Source organism: Nomascus leucogenys, chromosome 7b (genome assembly GCF_006542625.1).
Source record: "Nomascus leucogenys isolate Asia chromosome 7b, Asia_NLE_v1, whole genome shotgun sequence".
Taxonomy (NCBI): Eukaryota; Metazoa; Chordata; class Mammalia; order Primates; family Hylobatidae; genus Nomascus; species Nomascus leucogenys.
In genome coordinates, this window is record NC_044387.1 from 44484505 (window position 1) to 44498240 (window position 13736).

Sequence of the window (13736 nt, forward strand, 5' to 3'; positions counted from 1 at the left end):
GTGGAGCCCAGAATTTTTACCCTAGGAAATCAGTGTTGAAGGTCTTGTAAGAATAAAATAGTCTCAGCAAAATGCAGCATGAAAAATCAACTGTTCTGCCCTCTAAAAATTTGAAACCATGAGAAATTTCTAAGCCAAAAGTCCTAAAGGCAATAATACTGTTTTCTAAGCTGGTGCAAAATTTGCTACCACTCATGTTTTGAATAATGAACACCAGTCCTTACATCTCACTGCAAAGAATCCAGAATTGCCACTGGGTGCAGTGGCTCACGCCTGTAATCCCAGCACCTTGGGAGGCCAAGGCAGGCAGATGACGAGGTCAGGAGATCGAGACCATCCTGGCTAATACAGTGAAACCCCGTCTCTACTAAAAAATTAGCTGGGCATGGTGGCACACACCTGTAGTCCCAGCTAATCGGGAGGCTGAGGCAGGAGAATCGCTTGAACCTGGGAGGTGGAGCTTGCAGTGAGCCGAGATCGCGCCACTGCATTCCAGCCTGGGTGACAGAGCAAGACTCCATCTCAAAAAAAAAAAAAAAAAAAAAATCCAGAATTGCATTCATTACTGGAGCATTCTAGACTGCTTCGTTGATGGTGATTAAAAAAAAATGAGAGTGCGGGCGGTTGGGGGTCGGGGGCGGCGTAGTTGTTCATGCCTGTAATCCCAGCCACTCAGGAGGCTGAGGCAGGAGAATCGCTTGAACCCGGGAGGTAGAGGTTGCAGTGAGCCGAAATCGTGCCATTGCACTCCAGCCTGGGCAACAAGAGCGAAACTCAGTCTCAAAAAAGATAAGAGAGAGAGAGTGGGGACTAAACCAGTCCAAGGGAGCTGGCTTCTGCTTTCTCTTCTACACTACCCCATGGATCATCAGAAAGAGAACTGCTGAGAATTCACACGACCTTTTGAGACCATGAGCTGATGTGAAATGTGTTGTTTTTGCATATATGGTCTGTATACTGTCCCAGAAACAGTTTCCTAGAAGACAGTCATTAGTTAGGTCCTTCTTGGTAGAAGGAGAGGGCAGTCGTCTTTTGTAGCCCCTTAAACAGGGGCTTGTCTTTTTGTTTTTGCTGTGGAGGTACTTAAAATACAAAAGGTTTGTGGAAGATAACAGCAGGTCCCTGTGTTAAGAAAAAGGGATTTGTCGAAGAAAGGGGAGTGTGCCCTTTGTTGTTGTTTAAGCATCTTACTGAAAATAAGTAATATATGGGTTTATGTGGTGGGCTCTTTTCAAGGTGTCTAAAAGGAAATGGGGATACTAGGGAATAAAAGAAAGTTTTTTCAGTCCCTGCCCCCACATTTCTGTATAATCTGTGTCTTGCTCTCTTGTGATTGTGTTCAGGTCACCAAGTCTGGCCCTCACCTTTGTAGGTTTAAGATGTTAACTATATTGCCCAGGTGTGGTGGCTCATGCCTGTAATCCCAGCGCTTTGGGAGGCTGAGGCAGGAGGATTGTTTGAGGCCAGGAGTTGAAGACCAGCCTGAGCAACATAGTGAGATCCCGTCTCTACAAAAGATTTTTTTTTTAATTAGCTGAGTTTGTTGATGCATGCCTGTAGTCCCAGCTACTCAGAGGTTGATGTGGATCAATTGAACCTGGGAGGTCGAGGCTGCAATGAGATCATACTACTGCATTTCAGCCTGAGCGACAGAGCTAGAACCCTGTCTCTTCAGAAAACCAGCAACCCCCCGCCCCATGATGACCATAGGTCCCAAGTCTCAGAATTATATTTCGTGTATTTAAAATCGGATATATAACTGTCTTAGTCCATACTGTTTTGCCGTAACAAAATATCACAGACTGAGTAATTTATAAAGAAATGTATTTCTCCTAGTTCTTCAGACTGGAAAATTCAGTATCAGAGTGCCAGCATCTGGTGAGGGCTGTTGTGTGGCACCTTGTCATCCCATGGCAGGAGGCAGGAGGATAAGAAAGGTGAGAGGAAGTGGGCAAGGTGGCAAAACTCACTTTTATAAGGAAATCACTTTCTTGATAACAGCCCCGCTCCCAAGATGGCATTAATCCATTCAGAGCCCTCCTGACCCAATCACCTCTTGTTGGTGATTATACAGAAAATTTTATGTACAATTTCAGTGTGTGTGTCTGTGTGTCTGTGAGTGTGGTAGTTTCCTGTGATTGAATCAATTCAATCAGCATCTTATGGACCTGTGATAGTTGGAAGTTACACAAGCAGAAAGGCAGCTGTGGCATCTGAAGACATACTATGTGCCAGGCTCTGTGTTATGTGCTGGCCCCACCTCCCTACACTGTTGCATTGGGAATTAGCTTTCTAGTACCTGAATTTTGGGGGACACACTGAGACCAGCAGTACTTTTCATGGTCCTCATGTTTACCTGCCGTTCAACACACACCACCCTTCTAATACTAGGAGTTGAGAATCAGAAGGGAAAGAATTCGTTTCCACGGGGTCATTTCTCCCAGGGCTGATGAAGTATTCTTGGCCCACGACAGCGCGTCATCACTGTCTCTCCCCGAGCAGGGGGGATGATTACTGCCAGTTCTTTGTCTTGGGACCTCTTTCCCATGATGGACAGCATACAGCGCATCCTCTTTTGATGATAACATTGTTTTTTTCAGTAAGAATCCAATTGTCTTTTCTTCATTATAATCCTACCCGGGCTGTTCCTAATTGTCCTACCTTTCCAGATTTCTTCTTGATTGGATTTCAAGCATATCTGGAAATCTTCATTCACACGTTCACCTTAGCATTTCTTCCTTGGTGGTGACCTGCATGTTGCCGGAGTCCTGTGCTGTTGCCCTCTTCTCTTGCATGCCTGCTGGCTCCTCCTGGCCTTTCAGCCGTTGCTGTCCTCGTAGCAGCATGCCTGTGCCGTGGTATCCATCACATTGCATGGAAAAGGTTACTGGTTTTTTGCCTGTCCTCCCTTCTAGATCTTTGCTATTTGAGGGCAGGGCCCTCTTTTTCTTCTTTATGTCCCCAGCACATAACACAGAGCCTGGCGCATAGTATGTCTTCAGATGCCACAGCTGCCTTTCTGCTTGTGTGGCTTCCCACTATCACAGGTCCTAAGATGCTGAGCTGATTGAATTGATTCAATCACAGGAACCTAACACACTCACAGACACACACTGAAATTGTATATAAAATTTTCTGTGGGCTAGGCATGGTGGCTCACGCCTGTAATCCCAACACTTTGGGAGGCTGAGGCAGGCAGATCATTTGAGGTCAGGAGTTTGAGACCAGCCTGACCAACATGGTGAAACCCCATCTCTACTAAAAATAAAAAAAAAAACAGCTGGGCGTGGTGGTGCACAACTGTAGTCCCAGCTACTCGGGTGGCTGAGGCTGGGAATTGCTTGAACTTAAAGGGTGGAGCTTGCAGTGAGCCGAGATAGCGCCACTGCACTCCAGCCTGGGTGACAGAGCGAGACTCCGTCTCAAAAAAAAAAAAAAAAAAAAAAATTCTGTCCATGCACATTTTCATTATTCTCACACAGGAGACCAGGACACAATCATGTTAAGAGCAACCAGACCTAGAACATCGGAAGATGAAGTCCCACATTAAACTTCTATGACCTTATCTCTGGCATCACTCACCATCCCCCAACCTTCTAGCTCCCCTATTTCTGTTTATCCATTAAAGATACTATAATCTTTTCTTTTCCTGGACAGGATTAAAACTTACCTAGAATTTTCCTTGTCTGTTTTTCTCCACCTACAGTTAGTTGCAAAACCCTATTGACTGTGTGTCTGAAACTGTTCTTTCATAATTTCTTTCCATTTCCACTGTCATTTCTAGCACTGGCCCCGTCACCTCTTCCAGACTAGACCAGGGTTCTTCTCGCCCTCCAGTCTCTCTCCCTAACGGTGTGTTCTGCAGACCACATCCAAATTAACCTTCCAAATTTGATTATTCTTTCTTTTCTTTGTTCAGAAGTCTTTGGTGACTCCCCAGTACTTAACATAATTTCCAACTAATTCAGCAGTGATCTCCTAGTAGCAGAGAATGATGACTCCAAACCTCAGAGGCCTGGAGCTATATTCCAAAGCAGCTCTGAACATAAATTCTCTAATGACATCTCCCATTTTATCTGTAAGAGTCATGCAAGTATTTAAGGTAAAAATATCGTCCCAAACAACAAGCAACAGCAATACAAAGTCAAAGTAAAACTCTAGGAACCTGTGCCATTTTTACCCTGTGGCTTTTTATATTCCAGCCACACACCATGGAACCCAGGGAACACTCACATCCTAATTGGAAAGTTGGGTCTAAGCGATGAAGTCCAGATGACTCCATCTGGTATCTGAGGCTGTCTGTGGTCAGCTGCGAACCTGCTTTTCCAGATTTTGTCTCTGGCCATGCTTGTCCAGTGTACTAGTCACCTAGTATAATTGTTCTAGTCACCTAGGAAATTGTGTTAGGTATTGGGGAGACACCAAAGACTTTTGAACAAAGAAAGGATCATCAAAATGGATTAATCAAACCTAGAACATGTTGCGTAGTTTCCAACTTTCACAGTGCTGAGGAATTGTTAATATGGGTGTAGGGTTTTTTGTTCTTGTTGTTTTTTGTTTGTTTGTTTTTTTCTGAGACACTCTGGCTCTGTCGCCCAGGTTAGAATGCAGTGGGTGTGATCTCGGCTCACTGCAACCTCTGCCTCCCGGGTTCAGGCAATTCTCCTGCCTCAGTCTCCCCAGTAGTTGGGATTACAGGCACCCACCACCACTCGTGGCTAATTTTTGCATTTTAGTAGAGACACGGTTTCACCATGTTGGCCAGGTGGGTCTCGAACTCCTGACCTCAGGTGATCCACTCGCCTCAGCCTCCCAAAGTGCTGGGATTACAGGTGTGAGTCACCACGCCTGGCCATGTGGACATTTTTTTATGGGAGAAGACTTTCATGGAACTTCTTCTTAGCCTTTTTTAACTTCTGGAGACAGTTTTAGTAATTTACACATTTTCAGAAAACCCTATTCTAGATTTACACATGTATTGGTATAATTAGTATTTTCCAGTTAACCTAACATTTAGAGTTGTAGTCATATTTGAGGGGAGGAGCTGTTTTGGTTTCCTTTCTGTGTTACTCAGCATCAAGCCAGTGACACAGCTGTTTGATGCAAGGCTGAGAGGAGTGACATGGTTGCAGCAAAGCAGCAACATGGACCTGGCCCGCCTTTGGGGACTCCTGGGATCCATCTCTTGGCCAACTGAAAGTGTTATATAGCTGGTTTCAGGTCCTCACCATTATACCCACTTGAGCTGATTTATACTTTACAGTGTAAATTGGCATGGGGCATGCCTTTGGGATTAAATTAATTTATACCAAGTTAGAAAGCATCAGCTGTCAAAGTCAGGGGAGCCTTCTGGAGGCCAGTGTGCTTTTTTTCTTTCTGTATTCTGAGCCCACACTCCAGGCATTCTCTCTTGGATAGCAGCTGGGACAGTCCTTCAAGAGGCCTGCTTTGCATCTCCTTTGTGTCCGTGCGGTTCCGGGTCCTATACAGAAGCCAGATCTTTAACAGAGATACTACGTAGTAGTTGGTCCCTGTGCAAATTAGGAAGATTTGTAACCCTCTTACATAAAATACAACAAACACGATTTTTTTTCTTTAAACATTTTCCCCCTCCTTAAATACACTCAAAGGAATTACAGTGACCGAATGACAGTAGTACAGATCTGTGATCTCGATCCTTAATCAGAAGTTGAAGAAAAGAGTTTCTCTCTTTACTACCTCTTTAGCGAAAGATTAATGAAAATTTATACGGGGATTAGAAACACATCAAACAAGAAAAGGTACCTGTAATGTTATTTAAGAAAAGGTGTGTTAAATGGGTTGTTAGGGTTACAATAAAGGCATTTAGCAATATCCTGCATATGTCACTTGACTGTCTCCAGTCTGGAAATTATCTTAGTGTATTAGGCAGGCAGGACTTGCCGAAGTGCAGAATGGTAAACTGCTTTTCTTAAGAGGTATGTAAAGGCACTGTTTCTTCTGCTTGTTCCCGCTGCTGTGAGAGGCTGGGGCTAGTCCCCTTGCTCACTTCTGAGTTCTTTTCCCAGCAGCCACTGCACGGCTCGAAGGATTTGTCGTTGAGGGTGGAGAAGGTGGAAGGATGTTGAACAGACTTTTCCCTAATGAGCTGTGATGCCAGCTGCAAAGGCGGCAAATCCTGTTACTCCCTTCAGCTACTCTCTGAAGCTGCAGAGGGGCAGTGGTAACTGGTCTCCCTGCCCTATGCTGATTAGCTGCCTTTTCTGCTGTTTTTTCCCCCCTTCCTCTTCTGTCCCAGAGCATCTTGGCAAAGTTCAGATTTCTGTGCTCACAGCTCAATGCTCACAGTGAAAAGGAAATACAAAAGAGGAGGAGAGAAAGTGAGAAGAAAAGAGAGAAAAGGTTGGGGTGGAGATTTTTAGTAGAGTCCCTTATTGCGTTAGTCTAAGACTTAAGCTCTTGGTTGAAACCTTAAGTGGTAAAGCTTTGTAAGTAGTAACCTGGATTTCCAGATAGTTCTTGCAGATAGTTTTATTGGCACATGAACACAGCAGGCTGTATATTAAAAGCATTTGAATTTCTATCGTTTAGAAACCTCTGAATTTTGAAAAGGACACTTTGCTGTTTTTCCACAAGCTATCATTGTGAGGAAGATGAAATAATTGTAAGATAAATGTTTTCATGTGGCATTTACTGTGTGCCATTGCTTCATTTAATCATTACAACTCTTGAAAACAGACACTTTTAATGTGAAAAATAATTTATTGTAGTAAACACATTTTAAAGTGGTCAGTTCAATAATATTAAGTAGATTCACATTGTTGTCGAAGAGATATCCAAAACTTTTTTGTCTTCCAAATGCCAGCCGTATATCTGAAACACCATACCCATTAAAATAATGGGGAAACATTTTAACTGATTAGCCAACATTTTAACTGTTTGGCCATTTCTTTTGTTCAGCAGGATTAAAAATAGCTCTCCTGTTTCTTTCCTCGGCTGTTTTGATAGAACATTCTGCCTCTGTATTTCATCACAGGATGGTGAGAGCAGGGCTTGTATTTACTGTTCCTCGGTTTATCCATTTGGTACTAACTGGGGGGGTTTATAGTTACTAAAGGGAAAGAGAAAAGGCTTTGCTCTCCAGGGATTCATCACCTATTCTTGGTTCTCATCTTTACTGATTCTGCATTTTAAGTTCTACTGAGCTCCAGGAGTAAGTTCAGCGATGTCTTCATCACCTCACAAGTTAGCTTGGACCTGCAAATTTTTTGGTGGGTTTTCTGGGTGGCTTCTGACACAGTAAACATAATATAGAATTTTATTTAAAAAGCAATTTTATGGCCGGGCGCGGTGGCTCACGCTTGTAATCCCAGCACTTTGGGAGGCCGAGGCGGGCGGATCACGAGGTCAGGAGATCGAGACCACAGTGAAACCCCGTCTCTACTAAAAAATACAAAAAATTAGCCGGGCGTGGTGGCGGGCGCCTGTAGTCCCAGCTACTCGGAGAGGCTGAGGCAGGAGAATGGCGTGAACCCGGGAGGCGGAGCTTGCAGTGAGCCGAGATTGTGCCACTGCACTCCAGCCTGGGCGACAGAGCGAGACTCCGTCTCACAAAAAAAAAAAAAAAAAAAGCAATTTTACATTTTGAACCCTGTTTTTAATGACTTCATGAGTTAGTTACTATATTCCAGGGATGGTGAAATGGGGAATATGGTAGGTAAGGGAGAAGAGTTGGAATATTTAATAAATGACGCAGAGTTCCTCTCCCTACGTGTGTCCTTTGAGGGACCATTTAAGCCTATTCAGTTCTCCTTGGAAGAGCTAGTCCAGCATCCCTGATACTCTACTTTCTATTGTGTTAGAAGAAAAGGCATTCCTGACATTGTTGCTATAATGTAGAAAACTTGTCTTGCCTCCTTGGAAGATAGTATTCTAGCTAGAACCTAGGCAGCGCTGGTGAAAATGGCCATGATAAAGGCGGAAGCCAGAAGAGGATGTCTGTGTGCCGAAGGCAGAGATGGAGAGAAAGGTAATTAAATTTCTTGGAAACCACATAGTAAAAGTGATCCTCTAAGGAGATGCCACATGAACCATATGGCAAACTTTATGCAGTCCCCTCCTTGGGAACACCCTCCCAGTTCTTAGCTTATCTTCTCAAATGTGGCCTTTGTTATTTATTTATTTCTGTAGAGATGGGGTCTCGCTATGTTCCTCAGGCTGGTCTTGAACTCCTGGCTTTAAGCAATCCTCCCATCTCAGCCTCCAGTGTTGCCTTTATTATTTAATTTGGTACTTCCATGCTTAAAAAAATCTTAGGAGAAATCAGTTAGTACAGACTGTAGCACCTTTAATCACGATCCGATTGTGCTCTTAGTTTATGATGGCTGGAAAGGGAACAGAACAGGACGTGTAGAAACATGGGGATGCATGGATGCCACAGTGACAGCGAGCACTGGTGGGAGCAGCGTGGGGGAGCTTGGCTGGGAAGACTTTGCAGATAAGGTTTCTCCCGTAAAGAACTGCAGTACAGTTTGGCAGAGGGACAGGATTTCCGCCTAGGGAGAATGATACATGTGAGGGCTCTTAGAGAAAAGACACAGTGGTTGGGGCAGGTCACTGTAATTGTAGAAACCATCAGGCCTTTCTAGAATGGAGAACATTGGCGGCGGGGAGCAGCTTGGTTGTGGGAAGAACACTGTACTTGGTGACCTGGGTTTCCACTCAGCTGTGTCACTGATTTGCTGAGTGCCCTTGGAGAAGCCAGTTAACCTTTCTGGACCTAGTTTATCTTGCTGTTGTTGTTTTTTCTCCCTTAAAAGAGACAGGGTCTTGCTGTGTGGCCCAGGCTGGTCTCAAACTCCTGGGCTCAGTGATCCTCCTACCTCAGCCTCCCAAGTATGTGGGACCGAAGGCATGCACCACCACACCCGGCTCGTTTCTACATCTTTAAATTGAGAGAATGGAAATACGTGATCTGTAGTTTCATTTCCGGCTCTGGCTGATTCTGACTTCCCTATCAAATGAGATTGGCCTGGGACTTTCGGCATTGAAGATTTTGCTTCTGTTATAAGTCACTGGGAGGCTTGCCCAGTGCCCAGCTTAAAACATCAGCCATTCAAGTCTTCCCTCGCCTCGGCTGGCCTTTACTTCTGGCAGATCTTGAATTCCTATTTCTCCTTTCTCTCATTTAGTAAGTCCTTCAGAACCTTCCTCTTGTGCTGTTGCTTGGGCTAACATCATCCCTCCCACCCTCCACCACTAGAATTCCTTGTATATACACAGCAGCTAGATGAGTCTCACTTTGCCTCTCCTCTATAGAAATAAACTGAGGTAGATCTCCATTGTCTCCCGAAGAAAGGCCAAACTCATTAGCTGGGTATTCAGGATTGCCTGTCAATCTCAGCTAACATTACTCCCCTTCACCTAATCTACAGAATAGTTAAACTGAACCTAATATCCTCCTGCACCTGGTCATGCCCTGCCTCTCTCTCCATTGTCACTCGGTCACAATTACCATCTCACGAAATCTCCCAGGCTTCCACAGCAGAAGTAATCCTTTTCTTCTCAGCTCCCATAGCATGTTTTCTGTACCTGCTAGTACTGATTGATTTGTGTTTTTTGTTTGTTTGAGACAGTGTCTCACTCTGTCACCCAGGCTGGAGTACGCTGGCACGATCTCATTTCACTGCAATCTCCGCCTCCTGGGTTCAAGCGATTCTTGTGTCTCAGCCTTAGTAGCTGGGATCACAGGTGCGTGCCACCATGCCTGGCTAATTTTTGTATTTGTAGTAGAGACAGGGTATGACCATGTTGGCTAGGCTGGTCTCGATCTCTTGACCTCAAGTGAGCCACCATGCCTGGCCAGAGCCATATTATTTCTATATAAGAAGCAAACCACCCCGTTTTGTGTCTGCTATCATGTAATTGCTGTTAAGATCAGAACTTGCATCTTAGGCACATCTCGTACTTTTCAGAACCGTTAATAAGATTGTTAGAAGTTTGGTTTTTCTGGGGATTACTGATCTGGTTATGAGCAAGTCAAACCATAGGGAGCAGACTCTTGGGAAATGGTTTACATGCAGGAGATTGCATCCTGGTTGAAAGAATGTGGGCAAACTTTTCTAGTAGGAGACTTGATGGCCTAGAAAATATTCTGTCATCTAAGAAAATACCTGCTTATTTTGGGGGTATTGAGAAGGGAAATAGGATCTCCTAAAGTTCCCCACCACCACTTTTTGTCCAGTGGCCCCTTTCCAAACAATTCCTTGTTGGAATACCGTGTCGAGGCAAGCTGAACCCCAAGGAAAGCAAAGACATTCACACAGACGTTACCTCATTCTGTTTAGATGATGTAAGATTAGCCTTGGATCTCGCAATCACCTTTCATCAGCCATGTAGGTGTGGCGTCCCAAAATAAAAATTGTCATTATCACTTACTAACAAAGGCCGTTCAAAATACAGTGGTTCTTTAAAGCTGTTGCAGATTGTTTATCTCTTGAGAAGGTTGAGTAAATGACAAATGCTCGATAAACAATTACATGAGCGCACCTTTCCTCTCTTTTGCGATTAAAATAGAAAGTAGTACAGCACGTTTGTACTTATACTCGATTATATATAATCAGAGTTAAGCTCATTAATTATGCAGCTAGCATTGATTTATCACAAAGAGTTATGTGTGTTTCTTCTCACGTGCAGGTAAGAGGAATGGGGTTGGGGAGGGAGTAGTGAGATAAATAAAACCCTGGGAAAAAGAAAACGCGGAATCCGGTTGCTCTTCTCACAGTAGCCAGAAGGAAGGGCAGAGCTGATCTCTGGCAAGCCCTTCTGCTGCTGGGACCATTCAGTTCTTGGGGCTTGTGCTGGTGGTAGGGAGGGGCGTGTATTTTAAGAAATCTCTGATTTCTCAACTTGCCTCTCTCCCTCCCTCAGGAGTTAGAAGCTGCTCTTCACAGAGATGACGTGGAGTTTATCAGTGACCTGATTGCCTGCCTGCTTCAGGGCTGCTATCAACGAAGAGATATCACGTGAGTAATTCTGATCTTTCTAAGCATTTCTTGCATGGAGAACCAATTAACCAGCCATAGTGATGTTTCCTGTCTCCTGTGACAAACCAGAACCGATCGTTAGCCATCACGGGACAGTGTAGATGGAGGACATACACGTGAATTTCCAGGCTGTGTTTGGCTCATTCTGCAGTTGAGTTTTTATTCCATCATAATCTTTGAGTTTATTTCATTCTCACAAATCCGTATCGCTTACTCTTGATACCCCAGCTAACATATTTTAGTGTAGAATTTCTTCTTATATTTGCCTTTTTCTGATTTTGCAGTATTGGTAAAGTATTGCCTAAGAAATCAAAACTAGTTTTTATTACCTTTCTGTCATTTGAGTATCTCCTGTAGTTTACATAGCCAGCAGCAGTGATGTAATTAACTTGGAGCCGAAGCACCCTTACCCCTTAACTGCAAGGTGTGAACAGCTCTCCAGTGCCTTTGAGATGTATAGAGGCCATGGGGCGTGGTGGCTCACGCCTGTAATCCCAGCACTTTGGGAGGCTGAGGTCAGAAGTTCAAGACCAGCCTGGCCAACATGATGAAACCCTGTCTCTACTAAAAATACAAAAAATTAGCTGGGCATGGTGGAGCGTGCCTGTAATCCCAGCTACTCGCGATGCTGAGGCAGGAGAATTGCTTGAACCGGGACCTGGGAGGTGGAGGTTGCAGTGAGCCGAGATCGTGCTACTGCACTCCAGCCTGGGCTACAGAGTGAGACTCCACCTTAAAAAAAAAAAAAAAGAAGAGATGTGTAGAGACGTTGAGCAGAATGTGATGTATGGAGACAAATAAAGGAGAGTCCTGATAGGACCTCTTGTTTTGATCATCACTTAATACACATTTCTTTGCTACATGTCTTCATAGGACGTAACTACAGGGCAAACTCACAAAAAGGTGAGACGCAGTGGGTTTCCCGGTCTCTTGCCCTCCGATGCCATATAGGGGGTTTGAGTTGTTATGGTTTGTCTTTCTTAGATAGGTAAAGATGGTATCTTTTTTTTTTTTTTTTTTTTTTTTTTGGAGACAGAGTCTCACTGTCGCCCAGGCTGGAGTGCAGTGGCGTGATCTCGGCTCACTGCAAGCTCTACCTCCCGGGTTCACGCCATTCTCCTGCCTCAGCCTCCCGAGTAGCTGGGACTACAGGCGCCCGCCACCACGCCAGACTAATTTTTTATATTTTTGGTGGAAACGGGGTTTCACCGTGTTAGCCAGGATCGTCTCAATCTCCTGACCTCATGATCTGCCTCTCTCGGCCTCACAAAGTGCTGGGATTACAGACGTGAGCCACCGCGCCTGGCCACGTATCAAATATTTTTGTTCTAATGAATTCAGTCTGTTAGGGCTGGGAAACGATGCTTGTTGTTAATTTGCAGTAAAGTTGTATACAAGGTAAGAAGGAGATGTAAATGCTGTTTTTCTCAGGGTGGAAGTCTGCATTCTCTAGGGGAGAGTTATTGCTCCTGCACTAAGTATAATGACTTTTCCCCCTAGAATACCCAGGTTGTATTTGTAAATACAAATAAATATAAGGTACAAATAAAATAAATATAAGGTATAATAAAATATACCTTAGAATATTTTCTTCCGTTCTCTATTTAGGATGTAGACTTGGGAGTTTGTAATTTTTAAGCACTGTTGTATTCATACCTTGTGTTTTAATTCCACATTTTCATAACCTGGAATTTTTTTTTCATTATAGCAATCAGTTTTCTTATAACCACATTTTCTCTAAATGTCATTGTCAAATAATCCAGTCTGATAGCTGACAGTTATGTCTAGCTTTTAGCTGTTATAAACATATATAATGCATAGCTTTGTACAAAATTCACCAGGTTCCTGGAAGTACATCACTCAGTCAAAAGATATGCCCATTTAAGATCTTCGTTTTAAGCAAGGCTTAAAGGTTTTTGCCAGGTTTCCCGTCGCAGAGCTGGTTGTATTTTAGCCTTAAATGATCAGTGCATGAGAGTGTCTGCTTGCATGATCCTTGTGAGCCCTCTGTACACAGACTAGTAGGTACTGGCAGCACAAACACTCACCAGGTCTCTTAGAGCTCACAGTTCTGACAGGGAGGTCCGCGAATCATTATAGTAATGATTATATAGTTGCCAGTAAGTGCTTAGAAATAAAAATACAACATATTAACAGAGCATACAACTTGGGGTAAGAAAGTGACTTGTGAACTGAGCCTTCACATATCGGCTGTTTTCTCTTATAGGATATTCCTCCATGGCAGAGTTCATCCCTCTAATTTGTCCTTCTGTTTAAAATCGGTCTTAACTAATTCTGCTTGTTTGTTCTTCCAGATAGTGGTTACAAAGTTATGTCCTGTTCTTTAAGAACTCCCCTTATCTAATCATTCTAACTAGAATCAAACAAACCTATGAAGAAATTTGGGCAAAATTGACATCTCTACAATGTGGTCTTTCTTTTTTTTTTTTTTTTTTTTTTTTGCACAGGGTCTTGCTTTTTCACCCAGGCTGGAGTGCAGTGGCAGAATCCTGTCTCACTGTAGCCTCGACCTCCTGGGCTCTAGCAGTCCTCCCACCTCAGCCTCCTGAGTAGCTCACTACAGGACTGCGCCACCATGCCCAGCTGATTTTTAGCAATTTTTTGTAGAGGCAAGGTCTGTGTTCCCCTGGCTGGTCTTGAACTCCTGGTGCCTTGGCCTCTCAAAGTGCTGGGATTACAGGTGTGAGCCAC

General features: G+C 43.9%; 1 protein-coding gene across 5 annotated transcripts in view; it reads left to right on the forward strand.

The window, feature by feature from the left end:
• LOC100607558 (cat eye syndrome critical region protein 2) overlaps window positions 1–13736 on the forward strand; it is a 194109-nt gene that overhangs the window by 101711 nt on the left and 78662 nt on the right. For all 5 annotated transcript variants that reach the window (XM_030815771.1, XM_030815772.1, XM_030815774.1 and 2 more), the window contains exon 2: window positions 10909–11003. In XM_030815771.1, the coding sequence (XP_030671631.1) occupies window positions 10909–11003 (95 nt within the window). The remainder of the gene's footprint in view (window positions 1–10908; window positions 11004–13736) is intronic.